Source organism: Podarcis filfolensis (genome assembly GCF_964270895.1).
Source record: "Podarcis filfolensis genome assembly, chromosome: 2".
Classification (NCBI taxonomy): Eukaryota; Metazoa; Chordata; class Lepidosauria; order Squamata; family Lacertidae; genus Podarcis; species Podarcis filfolensis.
This window is the reverse complement of record NC_139605.1, coordinates 68268338-68284154: the sequence shown is the minus strand read 5'-3', so window position 1 is coordinate 68284154 and position 15817 is coordinate 68268338. Positions and strand designations below refer to the sequence as shown.

Here is a 15817-nt window from a genome sequence, read left to right as displayed (position 1 = left end):
AGAAATAGATTGTAATCTCATTGGATGGATCCAGTCTCCTTTGGTCTTGCTTTAGTCCTATTGAAGTCAATGGGAATTAAGTTACCCATTGACTTAACTTGCACCTATTCATTTCAGTAGGAGTAAAGCATAACACAGTCTGGATCCAGCCCTATGCTTTCATCATGCAAGTGATACAGCATTGATTATTTCAGCTGGACTCTCCCCCGGCCCGGCATTAATTTAAGCAATGCAGCAATGTAAGAGTTGCTTATTTCACTGAGGCTGCAACTTAAAAGAGGCTCTAATTACCTTTCACACTTTGTGGAGTATACTGCTAATTTAGGAAAGTCTATTAAAAGAACAGCACTTGACTAAGGGAACAAAAACTGTTACAATTATTAGTTTCAGCGCTGGTTCGTATAGTTTAGGTGTTTGTACTTTATCCTGTCCTCAAACTGAAACTTTCTTTCAACCCATTTTCTAACATCTTCTACCCTTGGATCGACAATGAAGACAAAACGATTCCCCCCAAAGACTGCCATCCAGCCTTGTGGTTTACGTGATTCCTGTCCCACTGAAGCAGAGGGTCTTAAGTGTACATAAACTGTGCACTAGATTGCACACTGAAATAGAGAGAAAACAGTGCTAGTTGTAGTATACATGCCCATGTTATACCTTTCTTTCAGGTCAAAATTAATTGAAGTGAACTCTGTCCAGCCCAGTATTGCCAATTTTGGAAGGTCCTTGCTAGGTGGCTACTGTTCATCTTACGTACCTGACTTTGTTTTGCAAGGAGTAGGAAATGATGAGAAACTGAGACACTGTTTGATGTCAGATTTGTCGCATGCGGTACAGGTAATTTAAACTATATCCAACAGATGAATTTATATTTGACAGTCAACAAAAGGAAATATTTCTGGAGCCTGCTGGAATAGGAATGAAGTTGTAATTCTGTTAAGCATTTCTGATTTCCACAATCTCATTTAAGAAAGATTCCTAACGGTCACAGAGATGAGAAACATTTATGCAGTATAGAACGACAGTTTTTGAGACTTATGAGTTGGAGGGTTACTGCCAATATCCTTTGTAGTGTGGAGTCTGATATGGAAGTGCCATGATTAACGTTTTAGGAAGCCTCTTAAATTATACATAAACAAACAATAAAATATTGACAGACTGCTTGCTAATTTTGCAGCCAGTTGGGTTAACAAAACCATTCAATATCAGATTACGATAAGACCCCAATAAAAGGACTTTAAAAAGTAAATGGTACATAACTAGAAAAAGCTTGTTGTCCTTAAGTCTTTGGGATATAATGTTCTTAGAAATTGGCACAAATCCATTGGGGATGCCTTTTCCCCCGTTGGCAGTCAAATTTCTGAGCCTCTAAGTTCTATGATGGTGAAGATCCTTTAGAATCAAAATCACTTTGCCTTGTAAGCCATCTTGTCATCTGATTTAGCCATGAGCCAGTGGCGTAGCGTGGGTTGTCAGCACCAGGGGCAAGGCAAGTAATTTGCGCCCCCTAACCCGTGGATTTGCACCCCCTAACCCTAACCCCCAGATGTTGCGCCCGGTGCGGCCGGCCCCCCTGCACCCCCCACGCTACGCCACTGCCATGAGCTGAATGCAGTGTCCATGTAAAAGTCTGGAAGAGACACGGGTGGGGAACCTCGGTCCCCTCTAGATATTGCCGGACTACAGTTCCTATCATGGCCTTCCAATGACTATGCTAACTTGAAGTTACAGTCCAACAATACCTGGAGGACCACAGGTTCACCAATACTGTGAGTTACTGGAGGCAAGCAAAAGGATGGCTGCCGCCATCACTTTCTGGCTCCTAAGACCTCCAAGCTATCTGTTTCCCCACTTGATCTCATCCACAAAGGGATTTTTAAAATGTTCCTATCAAATCACTGGGGAGGAAATGGTCAATGGTTAAAAAATGGTTTTAAAAAAAGTCATTACCAACATATAAAATTAATAATGGACTATTAAGAAGGCAATATATATTGAACATTACAATTAGAAATGTCTATTTTAAATGGCTTTTTAAGACAAACAGTTGGCTTAAACTTATCCTTCAACCATTTTTGGTGTTACAGTAGCCTTTAGATCAAAAGTACACTGGATGTAGAAACTAACATTTTGTTTCTAGAAGTACTGTGTCTTTTTACTTGAAATGAATGCTTCCCACCCCCTTTTTATACCAAAAGAGAGAGAAAACTGTTCTGTTTTTCCCCTAGACTATAATTTAACTTCAAACATCAATAATAGTCATGGGAAATATACATAGAGAATATTCTACCTAGCTGTGAAAATTAAAAGTATCTTTGTTTGCTCACATTGTTTTTCTAATATTGGGAATTAAATCAGTTGAGGACCCCAAATCTGAATAATGCAGACATGCTTAATCTGTGTTTGTGCGTGTGTTTTTAAAAAGAATACATATGAAAAACACTTCAAACCCATTATTACATAAGTGTTTCCTTGCACCCTCTGCTGGTCTTCTTGCAGTATCAAGTAGAAGCTAACTGAGCCATATCTAAACTGGCCCTACTTGCTCAGACCAGAGACAAATGCAGAATTAGCGAGGGGGTAATTTTGCAAACAGAAAAGGGCAAAACAGTTTTAAGATGTTTTGAGCTTTTAACTAGTTTGCCTCATAGGCAAAGTTACAGGATTTTAAATTATATATCTTTTCAATAACCTGTGAGACTTGGAAGTTTCCTTATACATCAGAAGAGGGCATGTGTGCACACACACACACAGAAATTCAAACAATATTTTAGGCACGTCTAAGGGTTTGCTTTTCTCCATGGTTCCATGCCATATCACAAACTGCCTTAGAAGTTGCAGAAATGGCTTGCCATGTGGCATCTGGGACTGCTGTTCTAGAACCATAAGCTCCCGTGGGCATGTTGGCTAGTTTCACAGTTCTTAGGATCCTGGTTCTTGGCTGCACTGAATGCAGTGAAAGTTTAATCGCTATATTTTATAGTGCTAGGATTTAGCCCAAAGCACATGTGGCAAAGTGCGTGCACAACTACTAAATTCTTCCAAGTGTTCATGCTAAGGTTACTTTTTTTTCAAGGAGTGTTTGCAAATCCGACTGATGCTCAGAAATAATGTATTTATTTATTCACAATGTTTATTGTGGCTTACACCTCGTATTTCTCTTTGCCTTCTAGCACCCTGTTCTGGATGAACCAATTGCAGAAGCTGTCTGCATTATCGCAGACACGGACAAATGGACAGTACAAGTGGCCAGTAGTCAGAGGCGAATCACCGATAATAAACTCGGGAAGGATGTGCTAGTTTCTAACCTTGTCTCCAACCTGCTTCATTCCACGCTTCAGCTTTACAAGCATAATTTATCTCCAAATTTTGTAAGTACCCAACTTGTGAGGCAAGATGAAATCACAAAGCCTAATCAGAATGAGGGTATTTTTTCCTGGCACCACTCTGATTGAAGATGGACAGATAGACAGACAGACAGATAGATAGATCCTGCCATTCAGGATACAAATTCTACTAAGAGGGCTTACAAGTAATATACAGTGGTACCTCAGGTTAAGTACTTAATTCCTTCCGGAGGTCTGTTCTTAACCTGAAACTGTTCTTAACCTGAAGCACCACTTTAGCTAATGGGGCGTCCAGCTGCCGCTGCGCCGCCGGAGCACAGTTTCTGTTCTCATCCTGAAGCAAAGTTCTTAACCCGAGGTACTATTTCTGGGTTAGCGGAGTCTGTAACCTGAAGCATCTGTAACTTGAAGTGTATGTAACCCGAGGTACCACTGTACAATTATGTATTTTTAAAATAAAATAAAAATAGTCACTTGTGAAATGAGGTAAATATTACCTCATATCACAAGCTTCCACAAACAGTTGCTGAAATAGAGTGTATAAATTTCACACAGGCAAATTTTTCCACAACACTTACGTTTCCCTGTTTCAGCTCATCCCTGGTTATATTCAACAACATAACCATCTGGTTACAGTAGATGATAAAGGCCCAGACAGAACATAACCTGTTAACATCTAATCAGTCACTTTAAAAAAAGAAAGATGTAATTTGATCTAACTCCTCAATGGAGGAAATAAACTCAAAATGTATTTATGTTGATGTACCTTGAAGGTAGCATGGTTGGATGGACTGTCATTAGATTAGATTAGGGACTGGTTTGTGACATTGTTTCTCTTTTCTTTTGCCTCCAGTGTGTCATGCACCTTGAAGATCGATTGCAGGAGCTGTACTTCAAGAGCAAAATGTTGTCTGAATATCTCAAAGGCCAGATGCGAGTGCATGTGAAGGAGCTGGGAGTGGTACTGGGGTATGGTCCATATAGCTTCCTTTTCCTCAGCTCTTATGTAACCTTATCCTGAACACACAGCCTATACTAGTAGACAAAGCTGTAGGGCTATTTGTGTCAAGATTTTGCCCATTGTTAAATAGCAGTGCCATTGATAAGGCTGTACTATAAGCAGCAATCTTCTCATTTTAAGCATACTCTACCCAGCTCCGGAATTCTTCAGAACATGAAAGGTTTTTAATGCACATCCTGCTTAGGAAATAAGTTCATTTTCCAGCTGTGCTTGGAATCAGCAACTAGGGCGGGCATAGGCAAACTTTGCCCTCCAGATGTTTTGGGACTACAATTCCCATCATCCCTGACCACTGGTTAGCTAGGGATGATGGGAGTTGTAGTCCCAAAACATCTGGAGGTCCGAGTTTGCCTATGCCTGAACTAGGGTAACAATTCCATTCTCATTTCCTTGCGCTTTGAAGAAAGCATGCATTGGATTGTGCTGTAAACCTCAAACTACAACCTACCCATCAAAACCTAGCCTACTGCTGTCCTCCAAGAGCAATGAGAAGTGGTGCTTGAAGATTAGCAGCTGTTTGCCTAGTGAAAAGTGCACACCACCTCCTTACAGAAGAAGCAAGTCTTTTTATAGACTTTAGAGAAGGAGGGTCTGTAACAGATGGCCTGTTGAGAAATTAAAGGGGAAAGTTCTAGAGGTGTTAATTCCCATCTAGTTTTAAGAATGCAATCTAAATTTCAACCCAAGGGTCTAATCTAAGATTCATTGGGTCTGTTGGAATTTTTTCATTTGCTTCAGTTAACTTTGGGTCCCAAGACAGCTGGAAACAATTAAATCTTTAGTAATACAGACCTGTCGCCAGAGGGAATGCTGCTTGTGACAAACAACCTGGTCATGTGTGTTTATGATATAAATTAGCATGCTCTTTAATTATATAAATGCATATGGGCTACTGCAATATATTTGGAGTGTCTTGACAGTTCAAAGGCTTTATTTCTTTTTAAACATACAACTGCTGATGTTTTAATAGTCTAAGTGCAGGTACCTTGACATGAGACAAATATTACGCCATGTTAATAAGCTGCGGAATATTGAGATTGTGAGCTTGGATTGAAAATGCCCATCTGTCTTTCTTTCAGGATTGAATCCAGTGACCTCCCTTTACTGGCAGCTGTAGCAAGCACCCACTCTCCTTATGTTGCCCAGATTCTGCTCTAAAATACCAAAGGGCAAAGACAATAACTTTATTTTTTATAAAGTGGAAGACAAGGAAGCAAACATGAACCATTCTTGTCCGGGCTCTTTCTTGCCCTCAGGCAAATAGGCTGAACAGCTTGGTGACTTGACTGTGTGCCTCTGCAACTGAATACATGATGTGCAAACAAATGAAGTTGTTTCCTTCCTTCCTTCCTTCCTTCCTTCCTTCCTTCCTTCCTTCCTTCCTTCCATAAAAAAATAAGTAAAAGACCAGAGACTCGGATCGCTAGAGAAGACACTAGAACTTGGAGGGCTGGCTTGGGCAATAACTTCTGAAATGCATATAACTGCAAACCGTTAAAATCACAGGATTACTGGAGGTTAGAACTGCTCCATAACCATATGCAGTGCTGTTACTGTTTATACAAGAGAATAGAACCAGCTGGCTACTTGGTACAAATTAGGAGAGCATTTAAAACAAGTAACAACAAAGCTACAGCTATTTGTAACAGTTTTAACCATTTCCATGCTAAAAGTTGAGACTGCTGAAGATTTCTTTCTTTTACTGGGGGAAAAATTCAATTTACATGGAGGTAAGGGACTTGGATCGTAGCCTGCTAATAGCACTCACCTCAGAAATGTATTTGCAGGCATTTCCCCGTGGATATGATATCTGGGAGTTCAAGCCAAGAAAAACGTCTCATTTTACCATAATTTGGGTGTGTAATTGACATTATGCTTTTGATGTTGTTCTGATGTTGTGTTGCTATCTAAGTACTCCAGAAAACAGAATATTTGGCCTAGGAAATGTTAAATGAAATTTGTCTCCCACATTTTGTTAATGTTGATTTAAAACACAAACACACAGAAGACTTTATTGACTTTGATCTTGTCCTGTTTGAAGCACAATAAATAAAAGTTGCCTGCCCTCCAGGCCCTTTAATATCTAGGTGATTCAGGTGCTTAACTTCATAAAACCTAAAATTTGCAGATTTCAGTATGAAAGAGAGATAATGTATACCATAAGAGCCAAAACTGGATACAGGATAAGAGTACTGAAAAAATGTTGCCCTTAACTACTTAAGCAAATTTTGTTTTGAAGCATCAGATTTTGTTTTACACCACCGTTTAACAGTTGCATCAGCATCATGTAGTAGAAGCTACTCTGATGATGCCACCCTGTTTGTTAATCATTGGCTTAAATAAAAAAGAGTAGCTATGTAGTCCCTTCCCCCTCATAGTTTTATCCTTGATTAAGCAATAGCATCAAATATTAATAACGAGGGAGCCATAATTTATAAGACATGCATATAAGTAGATGAATAGATAATATTCTGAGCAGGCTCTACTACCTCACTTTGAATATTGGGACATGCGGGCTCATTTTTCCTAGCATCTAGCACCACTAACCATATGTTCGTCGTTAATTATTTTAATTATTAGTGTTCTGAATTTCATATGTCATCCCACAGGGAAAATTAAAAGTATATATTTCCTCATTTACTAAAATAACACCTGCCATGCCAGGCCTTTTAACTGTTTGCTCTCTGTGCAGGTGAAAATTGCAGTCCTGGAAACAATTGCGTGCCCTGCTGATTTTGGGTTCCACTTAAATCCTGCAAATAGTTTTGTAATTTAAGTCTCACGCCACCTTCGGTTGGGACTATTGCATTTGCTCAAGTGCTTTTGCTTCTTCAGGCTGAAGTGTTTAGACATGGGTACATAGGTTGAAGATTACAATTGTGTGCCCTGATCTGACAGCTGCACCATATAGAGCAGGGGTTGTCACACAGCTGAAGAAGCACCCTGTACAAATGGACCAAGAATGCCCTGCTATGCTTTCTTAGGGATTTCAGACAGAAGGAGCTAGCCCATATCGAATCAAAACTTTTGGTCCACTTAGCTTAGTAATCTATATTCCGATTGGAATTGACTCTCCCAAGGTCTCAGAGAGAGGTCTTGCTGCGCCCTGTCTCTAGATCCTTAAGTAGAAATGGCAGGGATTGAATCGGGGACTTTCCATTCAAAACATTTGCCCTGCTGCTGAAGCAATACCTCCTCCCTAATAAATTGCTTACCCCAGAACCCCAAGATTTGCACTGTTCCTAGATTTAATGGTGGCATACAATGTCTCCTGTCCTTCATCCCACACTTCCTTTCCATCCATTTCTGCGTTGTTTTACAACAGTGTGTGCAGCTGCTAGGCTACATCACTTGACGGTGGGTTTTGCTGTTTCAGAAACAGCCGTTCAAGTTGCTCCCTAGGTGAGCTGACACTCTGAAGTGTGGTGTTCCAATGTATCAATCCTACACACCGACTTGCAAGTGCAGTTGCATGTAGGATCAGTAAGGCGGCCTGATAAAATCTTCTATTCAAGCAGTAATAAGTGTTGCCATAGATGTAGTCTCTCACATGCCTTCAAAGGCATTTGATAACCAAACGTTACCCATCTCTCCCCAGCATTGGGTTCATTTGAGATGCAAGAATAAATATTTTTTACGCTTGTCCGAATGATATTTCTGGAATGGTTACTGTGCAAAAGACATTGTAGCATGATGGCATGCTTTCCTGTGACTGATAATTGTTTATGGTACATGCAGAATCAAGGTACTACATACACCTGTTTGTTTGGATTTTTGTTTTTTTTAAAAAGGGAACTATAACAGCACTGTAGTGTTGACCTCTTAATGTATCATGCTTTTCAGAACAATGTATATGCAAAACTAATCTCTTTGATTTTTGGAATATTCCCAATGTCCATTAATATGTCTTAATTTTAAGGCTGAGAATAAATTTTAAGTGTATTACACATACATACTAGCAAATGTCTTTCTACCGCAGCCTGCAAATGCAAGGCTGCCAAGAAAAGCGGGGAAATCCAAAGCCGGATTTTAAATCTCGCCTTTTAAAACCCGTTAGTTAAGTTAGATGTTTCAAGAGGGTTTGTTTGTTTTTTTGTTTTCGGTCTCCTCTAAATTATGTAGATGGTGGTATGTGTAATATGCTGGGCAAAATGTACATACTTGTTATCTTTTGTGTTTTTGTATATATATATATTTCCCAAGATGTGCACTTGTATTATAATAACCATTCCCAATTTTAGGGGAACTTTGTGCAATAAATACAATATTGTCCATTGAATCACTAGTTTTCTTTGACTTGTTTCCACAGGGCTGTTGGTGAGAGAGTATTTCGTAAAGAAAAATGTTGCAATCCAGAAAGGTGCTTCAGGTACTCCAAGGGCCTTGAGGCACTCTGTGAAACCTTTAATTTTTTTCCTTTGAAAAGGCAGCTCCTCCCTTTTACAAGGGGCAGCAGTGGGGGCAGCTGGCCCCGGGTGTCACCACTGAGGGGGCTGACAGAAAGCTGGGCAGCACTCACCGTGGTGCCTGCAGCTCGCCTGAGCCACGCGTCTGTTCTGGGAGTGACGCGGTGGCTTGGGCACCTGCAGGCTCCACTCTGCTCCAAACGGACTGCCTGCCGCCTCCCCCTCAGCTGTAGGGCATCTGAGTGGGAGGAGGCAGGCAGACTCCTCGGAGGCCCCACGGAGCATCCTGCCCCGTCTTGCCCTGCCCCCACAGTTGCTGGCCCCACCCCCGGGCACCACCCAGGCACCCGATTGGCTTGCTCCACCACTGCCTCCTACACATATCACAAGACTCAGTGCAACTTCTCCGAAGTGATTGCCATAAAGCAGGGAGCACTGCTGTTGAAGCCCAGAGCGCTTCTACCACCTGGGTTTGGTCATGCTTGTAGTTCTTTAAATTTTGTACTGTGGTGCCCATGTTGAACGTGAGGTACCTGCAGTGCTGTGCACATCCACCCGATTCACCCACCCTCTTCTCATGTGATGGTGTAGGTTCCCCATGCAATTTGGAACATGGATTGCACAAAGTTTAAAATCTCTTGGGGATTCTGCTAACTTACAGCCAACTTCTGTCCTCCTTCTCCTACAATGACTGAAAAGCAGGGTCTCTGGCTAGCATGAGACATGACAGTGAGGGCAAGTGTGAGCCTGTTCACCACCATGAACATACGTTTCCATCTTCCAATGCAACGGAAGGATGGAATGGTTATTTTTACCACCAGCACAGTCATGACGTAGCTGTAACATGAATCTATCTGAATGGAGACATTCCTTCTTTTTGAAAATACCAGCATTAGTAAATGTTATCTTATCCAATGAAACCTTGGGTGTATACTTTTGCCATTCAGTTTACATTACCCTGGCTGCGGTCTAGACAAAGTGCGGATGTGCGCTATTTTTGCCATTCAGTTTACACTACCTGCTTCATGAGGATGGGTGAGGCACATGGGGATGGGTGAGGTTGTTGCTGTTGGGTTTTTTGCATCTTTATTTTAGATCTTGTGATTGTTGAGGAAATTGTTTAGTTACGTTGTGGTTTTTTAATGTTTTATTTATTGTTTATGACTTCTTATGTTGTTAAGGGACGCGGGTGGCGCTGTGGGTAAAACCTCAGTGCCTAGGGCTTGCCGATCACATGGTTGGCGGTTCGAATCCCCGCGGCGGGGTGAGCTCCCGTCTTTCGGTCCCAGCTCCTGCCCACCTAGCAGTTCGAAAGCACCCCTAAGTGCAAGTAGATAAATAGGTACCGCTTTATAGCGGGAAGGTAAACGGCGTTTCCGTGTGCTGCGCTGGTGCCGGCTCGCCAGAGCAGCTTCGTCATACTGGCCACGTGACCCGGAAGTGTCTCCGGACAGCGCTGGCTCCTGGCCGCTTGAGTGAGATGGGCGCACAACCCTAGAGTCGGACACGACTGGCCCGTACGGGCAGGGGTACCTTTACCCTTTATGTTGTAAAGGTAAAGGGACCCCTGACCATTAGGTCCAGTCGTGACCGACTCTGGGGTTGCGGCGCTCATCTCGCTTTATTGGCCAAGGGAGCCGGCGTACATCTTCCGGGTCATGTGGCCAGCATGACTAAGCCGCTTCTGACGTGCTTTTGAACTGCTAGGTTGGCAGGAGCAGGGACCAAGCAACGGGAGCTCACCCTGTCGCTAGGATTCGAACCGCCGACCTTCTGCTTGGCAAATCCTAGGCTCTGTGGTTTAACCCACAGCACCACCTGTGTCCCTTTCTTATGTTGTAGTTATGTGTGTGTTTTTCTTGTTGTGAGCTGCCTTGAGTGTGATTCGAACAGTGGGAAGGCGTCATACAAATAAAATTATGAATGAATGCATGTATGTATAATGCATGTATGTACTGTATAATGCATAAATTTAAGGACAGGGCAGAGGAAGGGTGTTTCAAGCATGATAAACACAGTCTAACTCAGGGGTCAGCAAACTTTTTCAGCAGGGGGCTGGTCCACCGTCCCTCAGACCATGTGGTAGGCCAGACTATATGGGGGGGGGGGGATGAACGAATTCCTATGCTCCACAAATAACCCAGAAATGCATTTTAAATAAAAGGGCACATGTTTCAGCAGTGCTGTTTCAGCAGTGCTGGCAGTGTTTTGTTTTTTCAGATTTCTATTGAAGGCACTACTGGATACTTTCCCTGAAACTGTATTGAGGAAGCAGCTGCAAGCAGATAAAGCTGCCGACTTTTGACCAAGCATGTTTCATTTTTGAGAAACGGTTGCTCATGGGTGCGACAGGTGCATTCTGAGTGCTCAGAACTTTTTTGGAGCATGGCAAGGCTGATAACCTAAGTATTTGAATCTGCCACGAATCAGGTTTCTCTGCTTTCTCTCCCTCCCCTCCCCAATTGTTTTTTCCTGTGTAACATTGCATTGCTTGTTCTTCAAGTAACACTCCCTTTTTAACTTGCTTTTTGTCCTCAGTCAGATCGTTGGCCCATCTAGCTCAGTACTATCTACACCAGGCATGGCCAAACTTGGCCCTCCAACTGTTTTGTGACTACAACTCCCATCATCCCTAGCTAACAGGACCAGTGGTCAGGGATGATGGGAACTGTAGTCCCAAAACAGCTGGAGGGCCAAGTTTGGCCATGCTTGGTCTACACTGACTGGCAGCAGCTCTCTATAGAGTTTCAGATGGGTCACTCTGAGTCCTTCCAGGAGATGCCCGAGATTGAATCCAGGAGCTTTGCATGCAATGGATTTGCTTGACCACTGGACCATGGCCCTCCAGATGTTATTGGATTCACACCATCAAGCAAAGCTGGATACTCACTGGTCAGGAAAGATGGGAGTTACAGTTGCACAGTATCTGGAGGACCACAGGTTCCTTCATCCTTGCACCATAGGATGCTTGATTTTCTAGCAGCCTTATAAAAAGGGATGGTTGCTAGGTATTCACAACCCCATATGTTTTGTTATTTGCATGGCGTATTCATCTGATGAGCAGTGCATGTGGCATAGAGTGGAGGCATCCTGGACTTGGTCAAGTCATTTGCAACATGTAAAAGTGGAGCAGGATTAGAATAGCAGCTGCCCCATATCCCATCATGGAAACTATGGATGAGAAAGTGATGTCATCATCAAGTTTCTGAATGGCCTCACATGAGCCACCTGCTGCTTGTTGCACAGTAGCTGCTTTTAAATATATGTGTATATATTAAAATCACATTATTAAAGTATTTGATTTATGAATGCAAAACAGCACAGGTTAATCTTGCTCTGCAGAATGGAGATTCTCCACTTCAAAGCATTTCTCCCACCGTTCACTGTCCATCATGCTTGGAAGAGAAAGCTGAAGTAGTGGGGAGACTTTGAAGAATTAGAGGCTTTAAATAATCAGTGGTTAAAAAAATTATTTTAAAAAATTCCTTGTTTTTACATGCTGATAGCTAGAGTTTGTGCTTCATTCTCTACTACCTGAGAAGATTTGAGGTGGGTAGGGTGATATCTATTGCTTTAAAATTGTTTTCTTTTTAATAGCTCAAATTTATATTTGAATATTTCAAAATTATGAGGGAGACCTATATATATGACATATTCTACCTTGCTTTCTTAATGGAAACAGTGTCACCACAGTCCAGGAAATTAGCCAGCTGAGCAGCTGTCTCCTGTTGGACATGTACAGTACTCCTTTCACTATGCATATTTTCCAGTAGCTTTTGTGGAAATAGCAAAAGTTTCCCCAATACAGTGGTACCTCGGTTTAAGTACTTAATTCGTTCCGGAGGTCCGTACTTAACCTGAAACTGTTCTTAACCCGAAGCACCACTTTAGCTAATGGGGCCTCCTCCTGCTGCCGCGCCGCCGGAGCACAATTTCTGTTCTCATCCTGAAGCAAAGTTCTTAACCTGAAGCACTATTTCTGGGTTAGCGGAGTCTGTAACCTGAAGCGTATGTAACCTGAAGCGTATGTAACCCGAGGTACCACTGTATTCTACAACAGTTCCTTTCCCCCACCCAACTGGGAAGTGTTTACCCGGTGTCATACTGTTGATTGCTATCGAAAAGACTTCTACTGAAAGAGAAGTACTAACAACACACTAGTTCCTTGGATGGGAAAAGTAATCTGAAATCAATTGTGCACAGTGTTGCCCTGAAATCTTGTCCCGAACCCCTGGCCTATCCGGCGGCAAGTCAGTACCATATATCAATTCCAATGTTTAAAGTCCAGGGATCAGTCCACATAAGCAAAGTCCAGGAAACACAGTCCAGGGTCAGTCCAAGCAAGCCAAGTCTGAAACCCTGCAGTCAGAATACAGTCCAGAGTCAAACATGAAGCACAGTCCCATAGAGGTCCAGGAACATCCAAGCCAAAGTCCATCGACATGGGCAGTTGAGCAGACACAGCACCTCAGCTCTGCTGCCCTTTTGTACTTTACATGCTGATTGTAGCATCTGGACTTGATGAGGCAAGTGAGCCTCACCTGTTCTCACACTACTCCAGCTAAGGAATCGCATGCCTCCCCTCAGAGCTAGCGAGCCCCACCTGGCCAGCTAGGGAGCTGGGCTGTGGGCCTTGCCTGCCTCAGCCTCCTGGAGTGTCCTGCCTGCTGTTCCCTACAGGTCAGAGCCTGCTGTGTTTGTGGAGACAGGGGCCCCTCTGGCCCTGGAGATGGGTCCTGCTGCTCTGGTTCCTGTGCACTGACCCCCATCACCCAGTGAGTATTCAGACGCCTCCTAAAAGTACTGTGCAGTAGGCCAGCATGAGCTTATTGAAGAGAAGGGCCGTAGCTCAGTGCCAGAGCCACCTGCTTTGTACGCAAAAGGTCCCAGGTTCAAATCTCAGCATCTTCAGGTAGGTCGGGGGGGGGGGAATATGAAACTCTGTAATAGAGCCATTACCATAACTGAGCAAGGTGGACCAGTTATATAAGGGAGCTTCCTTCTATGTCAATCTGTACTCCCATTAGGAGGATTCTCGGCCCTGCTCAAATGCTAAATCAGTTTTCTGAACTGGATTAACAAGTAAAACTGCTTCTTTAACTTTAGCTAAATAGAGTCGGGAGCAAATGATCACAGTAAGTTCTTCTGGACACTGAAGGGAAGTGCTTGGCTAATCGCTCCTGTGGCGCCTCTTTGGGGGTATGTGGCAAGAGATTGTCTTGCTGGGAGGCCATTTAGCAAATGATTTTATGGCAGCAGCAGTAACGCACACGTGTCTCTCATCAGCCCTTCCCTCAGCACCTCTGCAGGGATACAACTTTTTTATTTTATTTCCCCCTCCCTGGCCCCAAAGCCTTCTTTCTGAATGCTGAATGAGATACCCATAGGTATCATCATTATAATTTCTACTTCTGGTCATTCAGAACACATCCAGCTCAATGTTACCTGCTGCAGATTAACATGGGTTTGCCTGGTAATCTGCAGGCCCAGGCACCATTTAACATGGGAAAGCCTGACCACTTGCTGTGGCCCCTAAACTTTACACTCGTTAGACAATGTGGCGGGGGGGGGGAATGGCACAGCACACTTTCATTAATAGAAATGACCAGGCAGAACCATGGCAGAAAAACTATCAACTTGGAATTCTGTAATTGGCCATAGTCACCAAATGCACATATCATGCATCACCAGATTTGAAAGACCCATTAAACTGACATTTATATATTATGAGGCACCCTGCTTGAATTGAGTTTTCCCTTATAAATCAGTCAATAACGCTAGTGCATTTATAATGTTTCTGAATTGTAGTTCTCCAGTCTGGAGTGCCCTTGTACATTTTTATTTTTATTTTTGCAAAGGTCTCAGCATTAAATAATGTGCAAGGTAAATTTCTGATTATGAGACAGCATGAAACTATATTAATTAAGCTTGCAGGTTGCCCTAGAATAGTGTACAGATTGTTCAAGTCTTATTTACTATCAGGTAATAAAGTTAAAGGGACCCCTGACCATTAGGTCCAGTCGTGACCGACTCTGGGGTTGCGGCGCTCATCTCGCTTTATTGGCCAAGGGAGCCGGCATACAGCTTCTGGGTCATGTGGCCAGCATGACTAAGCCGCTTCTGGTGAACCAGAGCAGCGCACGGAAATGCCATTTACCTTCCCGCTGGAGTGGTACCTATTTATCTACTTGCACTTTGACGTGCTTTCGAACTGCTAGGTTGGCAGGAGCAGGGACCGAGCAATGGGAGCTCACTCCGCCGCGGGGATTCGAACCGCTGACCTTCTGATCGGCAAGTCCTAGGCTCTGTGGTTTAACCCACAGCGCCACCCATGTCCCTTGCACCACCCACGTCCCTTATCAGGTAATAGGTTTACCTTAAATTTAATATACACAGTTCTTATAGCCCTGGTGCCTGTTCTCCCAAGGGAATCCACAAACAGGTGCATTTACATAGGTGGGCAGCATAAGCTAACCTTAAGATGAGCATTTATTTTAGTGCATACCCCTATGTTGACACACCTGCAATTGTTTCAGAACCGTTTGCTTGCTTTTCATTAGGCTAAAGGAAGCAATGATGGCTGGTGCCATTAGTTTGGACAGCTCCATCCCTGTAGAATTAACCTTGCTCCCCTTTGCTACAGGGATTGACTTACTGCTGTTATGCAAAGGGAATGGTAATAAATGCATTTTAAAAGTCTCCTCCCCCCCCCCCACATTTTCCAACAGAAGGATAGGCAATATGCAGCTTAGGGATTTGCATAGGTATTGAATGACAAACTGTGTGCAAGGCTTGTGACAGAGAGCTGGAACTTCCTTCCGTACTGGATCTTCTCACGCTGGTAGGGGTGCAGAACACGTGTGAAGTAGAACACATTAGGAAAATGTAGCTTTCCAGGAGTGTGATCAAAAGGGGAACCGATATTGTTTTGTGGGTAGGGAAGGGCTGCTGTGTAAGACCTGGATATAAGAGCATCAGAGCTCAGAACAGTCATTAAAGATCCTGACAACTAGAAATTGTATGGCTAGAGGCATTTTCCTTCC

General features: G+C 43.1%; 1 protein-coding gene across 7 annotated transcripts in view; it reads left to right on the top strand.

Moving 5' to 3' along the window:
- Positions 1 to 8647, top strand: part of FNIP1 (folliculin interacting protein 1) — a 90407-nt gene extending 81760 nt beyond the window's left edge. For 4 of the 7 annotated variants that reach the window (XM_083600092.1, XM_083600095.1, XM_083600094.1 and 1 more), the window contains 4 exons: positions 669 to 837; positions 3174 to 3371; positions 4201 to 4316; positions 5448 to 8647. In XM_083600092.1, the coding sequence (XP_083456218.1) occupies positions 669 to 837; positions 3174 to 3371; positions 4201 to 4316; positions 5448 to 5526 (562 nt within the window). In that variant the 3' untranslated portion in view covers positions 5527 to 8647. The remainder of the gene's footprint in view (positions 1 to 668; positions 838 to 3173; positions 3372 to 4200; positions 4317 to 5447) is intronic. The other 3 variants (XR_014544808.1, XR_014544809.1, XR_014544810.1) reach the window with 1 other exon arrangement.
- Positions 8648 to 15817: the final 7170 nt, after the last annotated feature.